The 15,366-nt window shown below is 35.2% G+C and overlaps 2 protein-coding genes across 2 annotated transcripts; one reads left to right on the forward strand and one right to left on the reverse strand.

Moving 5' to 3' along the window:
• The first annotated feature begins 2,589 nt into the window (after positions 1 to 2,589).
• Positions 2,590 to 3,357, forward strand: LOC106101551 (helix-loop-helix protein 1). Its single transcript, XM_013280801.1, has 2 exons — positions 2,590 to 2,711; positions 3,060 to 3,357. Exons 1-2 carry the CDS (start codon positions 2,590 to 2,592, stop codon positions 3,355 to 3,357), a joined length of 420 nt encoding a protein of 139 aa, XP_013136255.1.
• A 771-nt stretch (positions 3,358 to 4,128) lies between these two features.
• On the reverse strand, positions 4,129 to 7,857 carry LOC106101462 (Niemann-Pick C1 protein-like). The gene has a single exon (XM_013280700.1). It carries the CDS (start codon positions 7,855 to 7,857, stop codon positions 4,129 to 4,131), a length of 3,729 nt encoding a protein of 1,242 aa, XP_013136154.1.
• Between the last annotated feature and the right edge of the window lie 7,509 nt (positions 7,858 to 15,366).

Genomic DNA, 15,366 nt, shown 5'->3' on the forward strand with positions numbered 1-15,366 from the left:
AGTGTACTGTTTTTTTGAGGATATTTTGTTTTGTTTTTAGTGCATTTTGTTTTGTTTTTAGTGTATTTTGTTTGGAAGTCGGTTTTGTTTTGTATTCATAAATTTTACCGTCTTTGTTCAGACATCTATATCTTGCGAGAGTTTAGTTGGCAAAGACTAAAGAAAATTAGGCAAATAACATCTCGTCTCATCTGTAACCTAAAATAAAAAAGGGCGAAAGTCAATGACCGACCTTGAAATGGACTTACGCAAATAATGATACTTTAAAACGTTGCATTCTTGCGATAACTTCTTTTAATTTAATTTGTATAAAAGAAACTAATTATCGATAAAATGTGATTAACACGTGAACAGATTAAATACTGGTACAGACCAAATTTCGATTGTTATATTACGTAAATATTGTGGAGAACTTTCTTATTGTTTATAATAAAAACATGAAATTTATACGATTATTTGTACTCTATTTTACATGTTATATTTGCAGGATGTATAAATGCTTCAGTTATCCAACTGTACTCTGAAAGTGTATCGATCTCTGAACGTGCTTGGTCGTTCATTATCCTGCAGCACCTGATGCCCAGCGCCGAGATCGATAGGCGGGGCCGAGCGGGATTGGAGGCTGCGCACGGGGCGGAGTCGGGAACACAGATGTTACCCAAGTGAGAGGATAACAAAAAGATAATGGTGAGAAATTCTTGCGTTTATGTCTTCATTATCAAAATGTAAAAGTGGTTGTCTAGAGGAAAATATTTTTTTGTTGAAAATAAAAGGGTTCAAAACCAGAGTAACTATTTATAGAAAATTATCTAAAATCAATATTAATATCTACATATATTTGAACCATTTAAAATGCGCACAACAAGCAATATCGCTTAGAATGAAAAAATAAAATATAGTAATATAGTAAATTAAATGATACTTGTAATTACCTCTCAAGTTATTTTATGTCAATACAATTTGTTTTACAAATATTAATACGATCATAATTTGTTTTAATTATTTTTGTCTAATTCATCGAACAACCCTCTGAATCTTTCGTTAAGCTCCGCCCTCCGGAGAGGGTTGTTCCATCCCTCTTTCGGAGGACATAAAAGCAGCATCCCTGTTCACGTCTGGACCAGTGCGATTTGTATAGATCTCTGTGACGTTCTAATTAACTTATGGTGACTTGTGAATTATTTAAAAAAAATTGATCCTTCATTTTGCTACTTATTTTTATCACAAGGTAAGTTAACATTCAGTGCTTTTCGAGAATGTAATTTTCAGTTAAAGTCAGGAATATTTTTGATACTTCACACTGACAAGATGAGGAAAATAGACAGGGTGGGGCACCTTGTTCAGAGTTTAAAAGGCAATTTGCACGTAAGACTGTTTAATAGTGGTAAAGCCCGCAAAAGAGATCGACTCGACCGGTATACCATGATCATACAAAAGGCAGACATTAAGTGGAGTCAATTCCGCGTTTCATCTGATGAGCGTCAACATTTTCTGATAAAGAAAAGAAGGTAAACCGATTTTAAAGTGACTGCTCGATTGCCAACTTATACTCACTACAGAAAAGTAAAACTTTACAGCGATAATATTTCCACTTAACGTCTTCTGTTAGGTACTTCGTTGTTTTAACCCTAAATTGTAAATGAAATTGTGAAAATAATTCACACATTTACAACATAACAATGACATCTGTTATCAAACACCAAGATCTAATATACAATTATTAACGTATTTTATCAGGCGGTCATAAGTGCTTGGGGGTGCAGTGTCCAATCGATTCGATACGGTTAGCAAGCATGATTCGATTACGTAAGGGCAGAGGGTAGCGAAGGCGATATAAAAAGAATAAATACGGATTTATTATCCCCTAAAGAGCTCGCTTAGTGCGAGGTGTGAACCCGTGATGTATTATTTATCCCGGCGGCTCTGCCGGCGGCCGGGGAATTTGATTTGGACGAGCACAAACAAACGTGCTGCGGTCGCAAAGGGTTAACAAACTTGTAAGATGTTTCGATAGAGTACAAATAAAAAATATTTTAACTTTAGTACCTAATAACTTTATTTAAGTGCAAGCCCGCGATTTTGTTTGCGTGGAATTAAAAAAAAATCCGTGATATTTTACAGCTATCCCAAATTTCAACAAAATCCGTTGAGCTTTTCTAGTGACTTTAACAAACATCCTTCCGTCGAACCATCTACATATACGCATTTATATTAGTTACTAAACAGTAAGATTAGGAATGGGGAATCGTATCGCTTGTTTTAACGAGCTTGGCCGCAGTGTTATTTCCTAAGAAATAAATTATACTTGTGTAGTGTCAAACACTTCCTAATGATAAACAATTATTTATTACTTAGTTAAGCTTCACTTTAAAATACATATCGGATTTGGTAATTATTTTTAAACACACTTATTTCTAACAATTTAGTTTGATTTGTGTGTCCTTAACGAGGATTAGGCTAAGCGCCATCTGCGCTCGGCCACCTCAAGCCCGGTGAATCTGTAAATGCCTCTACAAGGCAAACAGAGGTCATTCAGTCACAAAAAAAAACGTGTGTCTAAAACAATATTGTACTTGTAACAGATAGGAAATGAAGAGCTGGTTGGAGAGTGGTATGAGTATGGAGGATGGCGCGCTGTCGTGCATGCTTGCCGAGCCGCGCGAAGCACTGCTCCCTATCACGAGCAGAGAGAACTTAGCGCCTAGAAAACGGTACGTAAGACAATCCAACTAATCCCGAAACACCTTGGAAGAACCCAAATCGGACATCTCACTTAATGAGTTATCCATTTAAGCTAAAACAGACTGTGTTTTTACTCTATGACCACCGCTTATTGGTCACATTGACATCGTTACATTTATCGCAACACATTTTACGATTTATATATTATTATATTTATTGGTCAAAATAGTGTTTGGCAAGCCTACGCATAATGATTCAATAGGCATGATTTGACAAAAATCTTCGACGAACGTCACGGTATTAAAGGGTTGACAAAATTAACCTACAATCCATTAGAAGGTCCTTAATTTTTGTTTTTACGTATTTTATATGTACAGGGAAAGAGCACTAGAGCCATGCGCGTTGTCTGAAGACGCATACCTCTCCAGTGGGACAGGTTCCCCCTGCGCTGGTCTCTCCCGTGAAGAGCGGAGACGTCGGCGCAGAGCTACACTAAAGTATCGAACAGCGCATGCCACCAGGGAAAGAATACGTGTGGAAGCGTTCAACGCGGCATTCGGATCACTCCGACGTCTCCTACCAACTCTACCTCCGGATAAGAAGCTATCGAAAATTGAAATTTTAAGACTTGCGATATGTTACATAGCTTATCTAAACCACGTTTTAGACGCGTGATAGAACAGGATAACTAAATAATTGCAATTCAATATAGAATTTCGGCTTATATTATTTCGACTAAGCTATCGCATAACTATTATGCGATTGTCGATTGTTTTACAGTCAATTCAACTGTTTATTTGCAGAACTAAAATCGAATAGTGTGCGCACATCCATAAAGGCTCATAGGAATCAAAGCAAGACTAAACAGTTGTGCGATAGTTAAGTTTTAGTTATGCGCGCGATCTTAGATCTTAAATATATAATTGTCTTACTGTTATAATGTATTGTCTTAAGTTGCATCTAGTCATTATTTTATATAAGAACCGACAACTCTTACATTCTTAAGATATGTTGATAACACGAAACATTTTATCAATTCCTTGATAGATATGATAATAATTCGAATTTTAGTGTCATATTTTAATATCTAGTCTAGAAATAAAATTCTATAACTAAATTGTATAAATGTTCATTTCATTGTATTTAGGAGTTTGTTAATATATTCGTGTTGTGATTTTAATCGATGTCTTCCTTGTTTTGTAAATAAAAATATCCGATAAATCTTAAACATCTTTTATATTTACAAATCTTATATCACATAGGGAACAGTTACAATAACAGTGGCAAAAATAAAAGTATTTCTGCAAAACTATTAGAGTTAATAAAAATATAAATAAGCAAGTCAACTACAAGTAAACTGTAATGAAAATATTAGTAACTTTAATGAAAATATATTTAACATGATTGGGGACTTAAAACTAGAGTTTAAGTAATGCTAATTAACAATTACTTCTTAATAATATCATTAACATAGCTCAAGAAAACCGGATAGAATACCATGCCATGCAAAAATCCAAGTATCACCAAACTGAAAAGCATTCTAAAGAAAAACATTTCGATCAACTCTGTGTAAGAGAATGCTAAAACTATAATTGGTATGTTAGTTAATGTTATTCCCGTAATTATTGTAGCACCCACTCTGCAAATAGCATCAGCAACTCTTTCATTGGGAGGAGATTTACTAGTTGCAAAAGCGTACGCCAAGTGACTACAAAACTCTACAGCGATACCTATAGAAACGATCAAATTAACACACGAAACAGCATTCAATGGAATATTCCAGATGTACATGACACCCATCATATCAATGACAACCATAATGCTAGTAAACATCACAGTAAAAGTCGTCAAAACATTAAATCCTGTCGCCAATAAATTAATAACCAAAGCTCCGATTAAACAAAAGCCTAACGAAGAGAATGTATCACCCCACATTGTCAAATACTGCTCATAAAATACGTAAAACACTGAATACGGGAACACCTCAACATCTTTACCTGTATGTTTCTTTATTGCTGAAGTTATATTACCGGCAACTTCATAACCAAATTTAACAGCATTTATATACTCGGACGATGTTCCCAGAGCCACGTGATATGCCATGAAGTTTGTATCCTGAACATGAGCCCGTCCTTCCGAGTCTAATTCGTAATTAACAGAACCCGAGTAACTCGCGAGACCTCCTTTATTACACTGATCAGTCGGAGTGTCTTGTAAGAAAAACGGTATGTAATTTTCAAAAGTCTCTGCATCCGGTCGTAAACCGTTGCCGAATTCATCTCTGCCAAGGGAGCAAAATTGACAATCGGGAGACGTATCAGTACTAGAACAGAAACCACCGTTTGTAGTATTATACTTGCAGCAAGCCCCGGTTAAACCTGACCAATCGAAGAAGTCGTCTAACCAGGAATTAGAACTTTTTGCCATATACGTTACGTTACTATGCCGAGCTGCTAAGAATATTTGTGTTGTAAGAGAGTCTGGATAACATAATTGCCCTCCACAGATAACATTTTGATCGTTCGTGTCTGTAAAGTTTAATCCACCTTTCAAAACGAAAAAGACCGGTGGACCGAGACGCAACACATCATTTACTGACTGCAAATATCTGTACATGTAAGAATCAGTTGGCAAAACTAGATTCTGATCTAGCCCTATTTCAAGTTGCGGTATTAATATGATACTTATCGAAAATATGGCCATAAATATAATTGCTACTACAATTTTGACTTTCCAATTTAAAATAAATTCAGAGTAAGGTTTCATTAACCTTCCAATGATACTTTGGTACGGAGTATCAGCGTTCAAAGGATCATTGTCTAGCAAAATTTTCTTTTGAACACAGCAGAAAACATCTAATCTATTTTGTCTTGCTCGGTCATAGTCAATGGATAGTATCGCAACAACTGTTGTTATTTGAAAAATAAACAAGAAACCTAAAGACAACGAAGCAAACACTGCAAATGTTACAACTGCTGGGAAATTAGCGAGACTTCCTATAGCGAAGCAAGTGATCTGTGTCACCGATGTAACAAACATAGACGGCCCCACTGTCTTCATCATTTTTGTAAAAATGAACGTCTTCTTTTTCGACGCACTAAAGTTTTCATTATAATCGTCATATTCTTTTAAATTAGTTTCTATATCGTGTATAGCATTAACCATTAAGAAAACGTTATCTACTCCCACAGATAAGACAAAGAATGGTATCACGTTAACCGCTAATAATGTAACTGTAATTTCAGCATAACCCATTACACCCATTGCACAAAAAATGGACCCTAACACGACAATTATGCAACTTATACCTACTGTTATTTTGCTATCGACCAACCAAGTTCTACAATATCGTATGTTCCCTAAAGCTAGTATTACATATATAAACATAAGTAAATAACTAATAGCTATAGGTAAAATTTCCGCTCGTGAAACTCGCTCAATCTCATCGGCAATAGACCTCTCAGCGCCATAACTTACTTCTACGAAATCTGGTTTCCAATTTGATTCATAATCATGTAACAGATCAAGGAATTTCTGCTCCCATTCGAGCACAGGTTGCAACTCTTCTTCTAGAAGGAAGTTACTTATAGGGAAGTTTATAAGTAACGTAGTGGCACTTAAAATATTGTCACCTGCGACACCTCCGAAAGAAATATCCGGGTCGGCGCCGGCACCCCACTCGGCCATACAGTTAAGAGCTAAGTAATTATTTAAACAATTTTGTATAGTACTCAAGTATGTTTCATTATTAATATTGTTTCGGTCTCTGCCTAAATAAACCGATGCAGACATGAATGTACACTGCTCTACTCTCTTTTCTCCTCCACGAGGGCGAAGAGGTGCGTAGCAAACATCTTCCAAAACGACGCCACCGGTGTCCCTGCCGATGTTAAATATAGCGTCTTCCAATTTAACTAATTCTTGCAAGGCTTCTATTCTAAAAGCCGGACCATAGGTTATATTATCAACTTCAAAGGGTTCCAAGCCCGTAAACTGAAGGTAAACTTGGGCAGCGCGATAAAATGGTCCGAATCTTGAATTGAAATAATTTAACTCAGTCCGGCTCCTCGAATCCGGTGCAGACCAAAGTTCGAGAGGATTTGAGGTTAAATTGAGATTCAGAACACCAAACAGCATTGCGAAAGCTATCCATGTAGTGACCATGATAGCAAGAACAGGGTTTTTTGACGAAAAAGCACCGATTGCGCCAAACGTTTCTTGGAAAAATCTAATAAAGATATTATCTTCGGGTACAGTTTTAGACACGTTGTTTTCAAATTGAACGTTTCTTAACCTTTTGTACTCCAGGATTGAAAGAATACAGAATATAGTGACACTGATGACGAAAAACACTATACCGATAGAGAAACTAATACAGTTTACTGAAAGAACAGTGCAAATACTTGGCGGAAGAGGTTCGGTTCCGACAGGGCAATTCGCGAAACAGTCGACGCAGCTGCAGGGAAGATCTTCTCCCATGGTTTCTTCGCACGGGGGAGCGCGAGCGTTCATCGAATCCTCCTCCGTCGGCCATCTTAAAAAGTTGACTTGAACTGGAGCTAAAGGATTTGTCGTAGTATCTCCTGTAAATCCGAACCAGGCGTCGGCGTCACAAACGGGAGCATTACCGCACATGAGATTGATGGCCGGCATTCCAGTTTGCGGGACGACTACACCAGAACAAGACGCGTGAGCTTCCAACATAAACTTTTCGTATAATCTGTAATCGATTTCGTTAACGTACGGAGTACCATCAATCGCGTTCAGCACTGTTACTTCAACGAACCGCGATTGATCAGGGGAACAATTCATTTCACAGATTTGTCGTACGAAATTTCTTAAACACGTCGGACACCTGCCGAGTATACCTTCGGCTAACATCAAGCTCTCCTGCATTTTCCTCAACTGGATTTCGTCGCAGCACGTCACGATGTCCTCGATAGGCTTAAGAGAACCGTATTCATCGTATACTAGAAACGGACATCGGGATTCCAGAATATTCATAATCTCGACTCTATCAGACTGTGTCAAGTTCACAAGGACGGCCGGAGGGTCGTACGGGTAGGGGCATGGCTTTGCGAACCCGTTGATCTCCACACACTCCCCGCGCATCACACATCTTGCTTTAACACTATACAGACAGCTTAGAATAACCACTGTTATAATTAACTTCATTATTAATAGTTATTTAATATCCTTTTGTCACAAAACTTTCATTTTGGTGTGGACCAGTGATTTAGAGTCCACCTATGTTACTAATGACTAATGAGGTGTCGATATTAAATTCAGGCATAGTTAATCTACTGGTATATAGTTAATTCGATACGTTATCATCATTTAACGCAGGTGGCCGATAAAAGCATGTATAGTATAGATTACATTGCCATTTTGTTTGAATCACCGAAATATTTGCTTTAATGTAATGACAGCAGTAAAATGTCGAGACGGGGGACGCAGGTGTCCTCGTGAACCTCCCTTGGGATTGCCGACGTTTTCCTCTGCGCACTTCTATAGATATATCTGCACATTCCCATACATTTAACATGAGCTAATAACGTGCGAAACAACTCTGTCTATGTTTATCAGAATTATGTTTGATGACAACATTATATCCTTTTGTTTGTTTTATTTTTGGTTAAGAATTTTAATTTAAATTGTTATTATATAAAGGAAACATATAATCAGTCACTGTTTAATTTAACTCAAACCGAATGTAGAATAAAATTCGGTGGTAGTTCGGGGAGTAATTGTTTTGTAAGTGAATTTCCCGCGCCTCTAACTTGTAAAGGCGCACGTGTCGAGAAGTTGGGGCTGTAATTAGATAGTATGGTGTGAAAGAAATACAATTACATATATTTCTATGTTAAAAAAACAATTACACAACTTCAGTCTTTGTGCAAATGAAAATTAAAGGTACCAGTTTCATAAAATTGTATAAAAATCGGGTTAAAAACCTTTTTTAGAACTCTATTTTTTAGAATACTAATTTGTAGAATTATTACTGATGTTTTAAAGTTGTAAAATTTTAGACATCAGTAAATCAATACGCAATTAAAATGGGATCTTCACGCCTAGTTTCGATTACATTTACATTATCCGGCAATTAATAAGGTAACACGCATGATGTAATTGTGGGAAGCTTGTTACTGCGCCCCCTAGGGGTGGGCAATGGGCGTCGATTACACTACCGCTGGGATGATTTCCCCAGACAACGCGCAATCGATCTAGTGAGAACACGTGACCTGTCAACGCCTAATATCTGGGTAACACATGAGTTCTAATTCTTTTTAATACAAAATATATAAAAGAATCCAAATTTATTGTAGAGTAGTTAAAGTATGAAATTTATAATTTCCAATGATTATTAAAAGTGAATCTGCATCCAAAATTCAAGTCGCAGTACGTATTTACTAAAGCTCTATAAACAAAAATTACTATGTATTACATGAAAAAGACAATTCATGAAAATAAAAACGATCAAAATTCTAAACTTCAAATCTTGGATCATAGTTTATACCACCTTGAGGCGGATTGTTTTGAAAACTTTCCTGTTTTATAACAATGCCATCTATACTTGATTATAAGAATTTGAAATTAACTACAAAGTATAAAAATAAAAATTTAATCAATAGATGGCGATGATAAAACCAAACCGCTGCGTTTGAAGTTTTTGCTACTCAACAACAGATGGCGTTATTACAAATTTTATAAACTTCAAGTAGTCTAAATCCTATAACAAAAATCTTGACATCGATTTTGCATCATATACGTAGCTATACATTTTTCATTTCGTCTGATGGCAAATGTCCGGCCGTAACAACCAGGTAAACCCACGCTAGCGGAAACATACTCGCGATAAAACTGCCTACTTCAAATGACTGTACACTTTTGATGTTATTACTTTACGTTAGACTGTATGATTTAATACATTTCCGAATTACATACCTAGTTCAAAACCTTTCTGAATCCCAGCAACGTTAGTATATCGTTTTTTAACAATATTATGATTTTAAAATAGAACGAATGCTTCCTCGTTCCTTTTGCAGTATCCGACGTCTCTGCGACCTGTCTGGTTGCCAAACATTTGACTGTGAACTTCATCATCTAACTCCCGCCAAATTCATGGCCGGCGGCTGTAAACAAAGTCGGTACGTGGTGCCAAGTCTCCCGGTTATCGTGCACGTCACAGTATGTGGCCACTTAAATCCGCTTCAAATCTGTTTCCACTGGCCATTTTGTGAAATCCCACTATACTACTACATTTATTTTATAACCGTTCGCTTGTATTTTCTACTATCTTGAATTAATATGAAAGTAATTTATAGTTACGTAAATAAACCAATAAATAACGAAAACTGAAATCACCACATAAGCCTTTTTTAAACAGAGGTTAAGTTAAAAGGCATCGCCTTACCTACTTACTTGGTGTAGTAAATTTTATAATTGGAAAACACAAATGATTTGAAAATAAAATTACACAAAGTGATTAATTTAATTATTTCAAGATTCCAAAATTAAACACAAACGTCGTAACTGACAATGGAAACAAGTAACATTTCGGAAGCCAAATTCCCGAGCGGGTAATTTTAACAACTCTCGTTTCTGCGACGCCCGTGACGTCACGTGGACATAAATATTTTGCGCGAGTGAAAATAACAACATGTCGACAGTTTGGTTTACAAACGAGCACAGGATTATCTTAATTAAGCTCTCATTCTCCACATGCCCTGTGCCTCACGTGTACGAAACACGTATGCTATAATTAGATTGTTATTTTTGTTTACGTATAGGTATATTTTTAAAGCAATAAATAGGTAGCTAACATCTCTTTAACACTTTTCATATCCAATTTATCTTATATTTATTCGAAGATTTGCAACCTCTAATTACATGCGCCCAAGAAAAAGTTTTTAGGTGCAGAAAAATTATAAATAATGAAAGAAACTCTGTCGGTTGTTTCTTATAAGAATGAAAAGTAATTCACTTATTGGGTAAATTCTATGCATGATGTAACTAATTTGATTGTTGGATAATAACTGTTTTTACGCTATACAGATGTTCATATTATCGCAAGAAACTTATTCAATAAAAATAGAAAAATAATAACCTCTCCCAATTTATTTATCTTCCCATTTAGATATAAAAATATTATTAAAAGTTTATACTTATTTACAACCCTCACCAATGATCAAAAACCTGGACTGATTTTAGTACAGATAAAATAAAAAAAAGTGAAATTTTGTATTGATTATTTAAATAACTCCACGTCTATTATAATTAAAATCGTTATTTATTTATCAATATTGAAGTATCTATATAACAAAATATTTAGTAACAATCAATAATGGACATGAAATAGTACAACAGCTAAGTGCTCAAATTGTCTATGGAAGGCCCTCGTCAGTCGCGGTCACGGGCTGCGGGTCTCGGCGATCTAGAAATTTCTCGAACACTCACGACACGTCGAAAGCATTTTATTCCGCGCAATATTGTTTTTAGCATTTGGTTTAGAATATTCCCATATTTTCTTTTTGCCTTTTTGGAATAGCTTTTCTTATCTATTACAAATGTATGGTACAATTTATGTAAAGCCAATAAATGTAAATGTTACACGATATTAGCTTAATTCCTAAATTATAATAGTCACAACAACTCAGACTAATAAAAAGGAGAGTTATAAAAATATTCCATTACACTTAAGTTAAAACATTTTATAATCATAGAAACTATTAAGCCCTAGAGTCATTCCCCTACTTCCATACATAGACTCGATTAATAATGCGCGAGTCTGCAATTGTTGTTATTTATATTGTTATCTGTTATATCAGTCGTTAACCTTTCGAGCACGTGGTCGTAGTATAGTATTCTGTTGGATTTGAAGCTGTAGCTCTGCATCAAGGCAACAAAATTTACCTCATTCAAGCTCTAGAGAAAGACAGCTAACAAAAATCATTTGGCCGACGACCGAGAAGTATACATAGCAGTGAGCTATTCGTAAAATAGAACGTTTAGTTGCCCTGAAGAGAGAGACATGTATATACACGACAACACAAGAGAGAGCGAGAAAAATTGCTTGGGTCACAGCGCCTGAGTCGAGTGGAAAAAAGCTAGATAGTGTTATGTGTTACAACACGCGAGTGAAAGAGACTGGCAGTGTAACATGCTTTGCAGTGGAATTTTCCACTGTCGACAATGAAACATGAACGCACGTGACGTGCCGTGTAAGAAATCAAAAGTGTCGACAAGCAGAATTATTTTATTAAAATTCCATGACGAAAGTATATCGCTTAGAAAATTATTGGAAACAGCGTGTTATCATTAGGTAACTTGTTTGGTTGCAGAATTTAAATTCGAGTGCAATAGTAGGGGTTTTGACCAGGTCTTATCTTGGAAAGTTACCAGAAATGTGAATTCATAATCGAATTCGTAACGCGTTTGTTTAAGTATAGTAAAATGAGTACATTTCATGTATGAAAAAGAGAAAAAAAAACTACAACATAAAAGAAATGTATCTATTTGACGTCTATCATTTACCACTTTGGCATCCATTTATTTCTTCTTTGGGTCTTTACTTAACTAACAACTGTAACCCTATTAACCGTAAAAATATTGCATTTTGATCATTTTAATTTTAATTGAATATCGATATCGATAATCGAATGACCTCGACACGCACAACGCATCGGAACCCCAGCATTCGCGGGCCGTTCGTTCGTACACTTGCAGCCGCGAAGCTTGCATAATTGCCTTTAACGGTCATAACAATACCGTCTACTGGGCATCTTTTCTGTGATTTTCCTTATCTAAAAGAAAATAGCAATCAATCGACCTTCGCATTCTTACACTTGCATGATTTGTCATGTCGTGTTAGTAAAGGATTGAGAGAGAATTTACGTAGAATATGTAATGATTTGTTTACAAATGTTTTTTTTACGGGCCGTGTAAGTGAGGATAAGAATTCTCTCTTACAGAAGTTTCTTTAGTTGTAAGATGTTGCTGTTGTTGTAAGATTGGTTAGGAAAAGAAGGATGTTCGGTAGAAATCGCCTCTCTAATCCTTGGCAAGGAGATAATGTATTCCAATATATTATTTCATCAGAGATAGTGAAAAGACAACCATAAAAAATTGTAAGAACGTAAAACTAAATTGTTTTTAAATAGAATGTTTGAATTATAAAACTTATTCATAAAGTCGTCTGCAAATTAATCTGTTTTGAATTTTAAATCAAGTGGATTAGCGATAAATAGTGATAACGTTAATAGTTTGCATTGCAGATAGACTGAACAAAGATAGGTCAGTTACTTCCTACGTACCGAGGAATATGTTTACTGCAACAATGTACTGTGACGTCACAGAATGTCTTTTCACATGATAAAGTTGACAGTTACAAAACGAGAAAACCCAACATAGCTACATGATTTTTTCCCTTACAGTCTAATAAATTACGATATTAGTGTAAAATAGAAAATTATACTGACGTAGCGAATAAAATAAATAAATAATAATAAATATACAGCCACCATAAAATAAATAGGTACAATAATGATCCTTTTGTCTATGGAATGTGGCATATCCAGAAAATGTTAGTCTTTGGGTACGCATTTTTTTTTGACAGAACAGTGCGGCCGCGAATTGGCCGCAAAGCCACCCGTTCCGCGCGTTCGTTGACCTACTAGACTTGCTTTCTATTTCTTGCTCAGTTATTGATAGGCTCATAAGTTATACAATTCTATTGTTTTATTTCATATAATGAAATTACTAATTGTCATTAATAATTTAATTTAAGCGTGAAAACACATGACACTTTTGATCAGTCTGATAAAGATGGCGTGCAAACATTTACCCTAAATTTCTTTAACCAAAAAAACATATATTTTCAATCTTAATTGGTATAATTAATTACGCTAACATTTATATAAACTCTTTAATTTTGTACTGTGTTTAAATTCAAGAATTTTATATTCCAATAAATCTAACATCCACTTCCTCGCTCTGGATGTGAGAAATAAATTCACGAAAGTGACTCAAGTAAACACGTGGATGGCAAGGTCGAAGCGGTTCCACTGAACATTATTATCTGTGGCCGCAATATTTAGTTATCCACATTAAAATCGCAAATTGAATTTTAAACCTTATCACGTATGCATTAAATTCAAATTTGAATGCAGAAAATCCTAAAGCATTTAACTGGTTATGTAAATCGTCTGGGTTTCGTCTGTAGCATTGGCATAATCGAATTTAGAATAAACATGCAATTTTTTGCTTGTTATGGGTTGATTTAGACCTTGGTTAAAAAAATGATGATTAAACAAAAATGTTGCCTACGTGATACGTGTTTCAGCTAAATAAAAAATAGAAATTTATAAACTTAAGGAATTTGGTACACAGCCGAGCATAAAAATACTTTATTTGGTCTTCATAATTTTCTCTCATTTTTGCTATTGTAACGATCGAATCTCACTTCTAAAAGACTTGACGTAGAACATATTGCGATCTCACTTATTGGCTATGAAAAAAAGAGATAGCAAATACCATAGATATTACACTTATTAAAGAACCAATGAAGCCAACGAAGAGGAAAATGTCCAATAATAAACTCAATCTTCCTTCATACTTTTTAAAGTACCGAAGATTACTTTTAATACTAAAATATTTAATTAGAATTGGCACATTAAATAACAACATGTGTTTTATTTCATTGAGTAATGAAAAAGTGTTGAATAAGAAAAACAATGTTCAAATAACAATTTAACGATAAGAAATCGAGACGCATATTTGTTATGAAACTGTGTTTGTAAAATTCTAATAGAAGTACAGTTCTGAATACTTTATAGCCATTTTTATCCACAATGCTAGTCACGGTCAGGCCTGTATTGACCCGGTAGTGCAAGGAATGCGAGGCACCAGGGCGCCAGACCTTGGAGGGCGCTTCGTTTAGACGCAACTGATGTTGACATCCTGGCGCCAAATACGGTTAATACTGACCCGGTCAAGGTCATAAGGCATGTTATTAACGTTTATCTAGTATCAAAAATAAACAACATTATCTATCAACATAAAATATATCGAAGCGTAATTGGTTCTTGGCCGCGTATTACCGCCACGTTGGCTGCCTCGTGATGAAGCTCACGTGTTGTCTTTTACTGTTTTTTTTTTTTAAGAAACATATAAAAGATTTTTGACATAAATCCAATTATCTGTCTAGTTTTAAATTTGGCACGATAATCAAGGGCAGATCATGAAACTTTTACACGTTTATTTACCTTACATATTATCTAAATGTTTTGTTTCTAAAACGATATCTATTAATTTTTAAGTGTTTCGTAAATTATAAAAGAAGCGACCCTTCAACAAAGAAACGACTTGATGTAATTAATGATTTTATAAATATACATTTAAAAAAATCATTTTCTCGGTTCTACAATATCCTGTTTATAAGCGACTTTGAAAAAAGTGTTATTTTAAATAATAAATGGCAACTCTAATATTTATGTCTGTCTACAGTAGGCACGCCGGCGCAATTCATCATGGCTGCCAAATTTGTAATGCGTTCAACAGTAAATAAATAATACTGTAAGTAAACACATTAACCGACGAAAAAAAACAACTAAATCCCTAAATATTTTCTTTAGGTATTAAATAATTTCTTTATTACTCTTTCAACTATAACTGGATCTTTTTTAT

The sequence above is a fragment of the Papilio polytes genome, unplaced genomic scaffold (genome assembly GCF_000836215.1).
Source record: "Papilio polytes unplaced genomic scaffold, Ppol_1.0 DF823980.1, whole genome shotgun sequence".
NCBI classification, from domain to species: domain Eukaryota; kingdom Metazoa; phylum Arthropoda; class Insecta; order Lepidoptera; family Papilionidae; genus Papilio; species Papilio polytes.

Excerpts from the sequence above, each read along its gene's own strand:
- LOC106101551 (XM_013280801.1), top strand. The coding sequence starts at position 2,590 with ATGAAGAGCTGGTTGGAGAGTGGTATGAGTATGGAGGATGGCGCGCTG. Across the intron at positions 2,712-3,059 it reads AACTTAGCGCCTAGAAAACG|GGAAAGAGCACTAGAGCCAT; the intron begins GTACGTAAGACA and ends TTATATGTACAG.
- LOC106101462 (XM_013280700.1), bottom strand. The coding sequence starts at position 7,857 with ATGAAGTTAATTATAACAGTGGTTATTCTAAGCTGTCTGTATAGTGTT.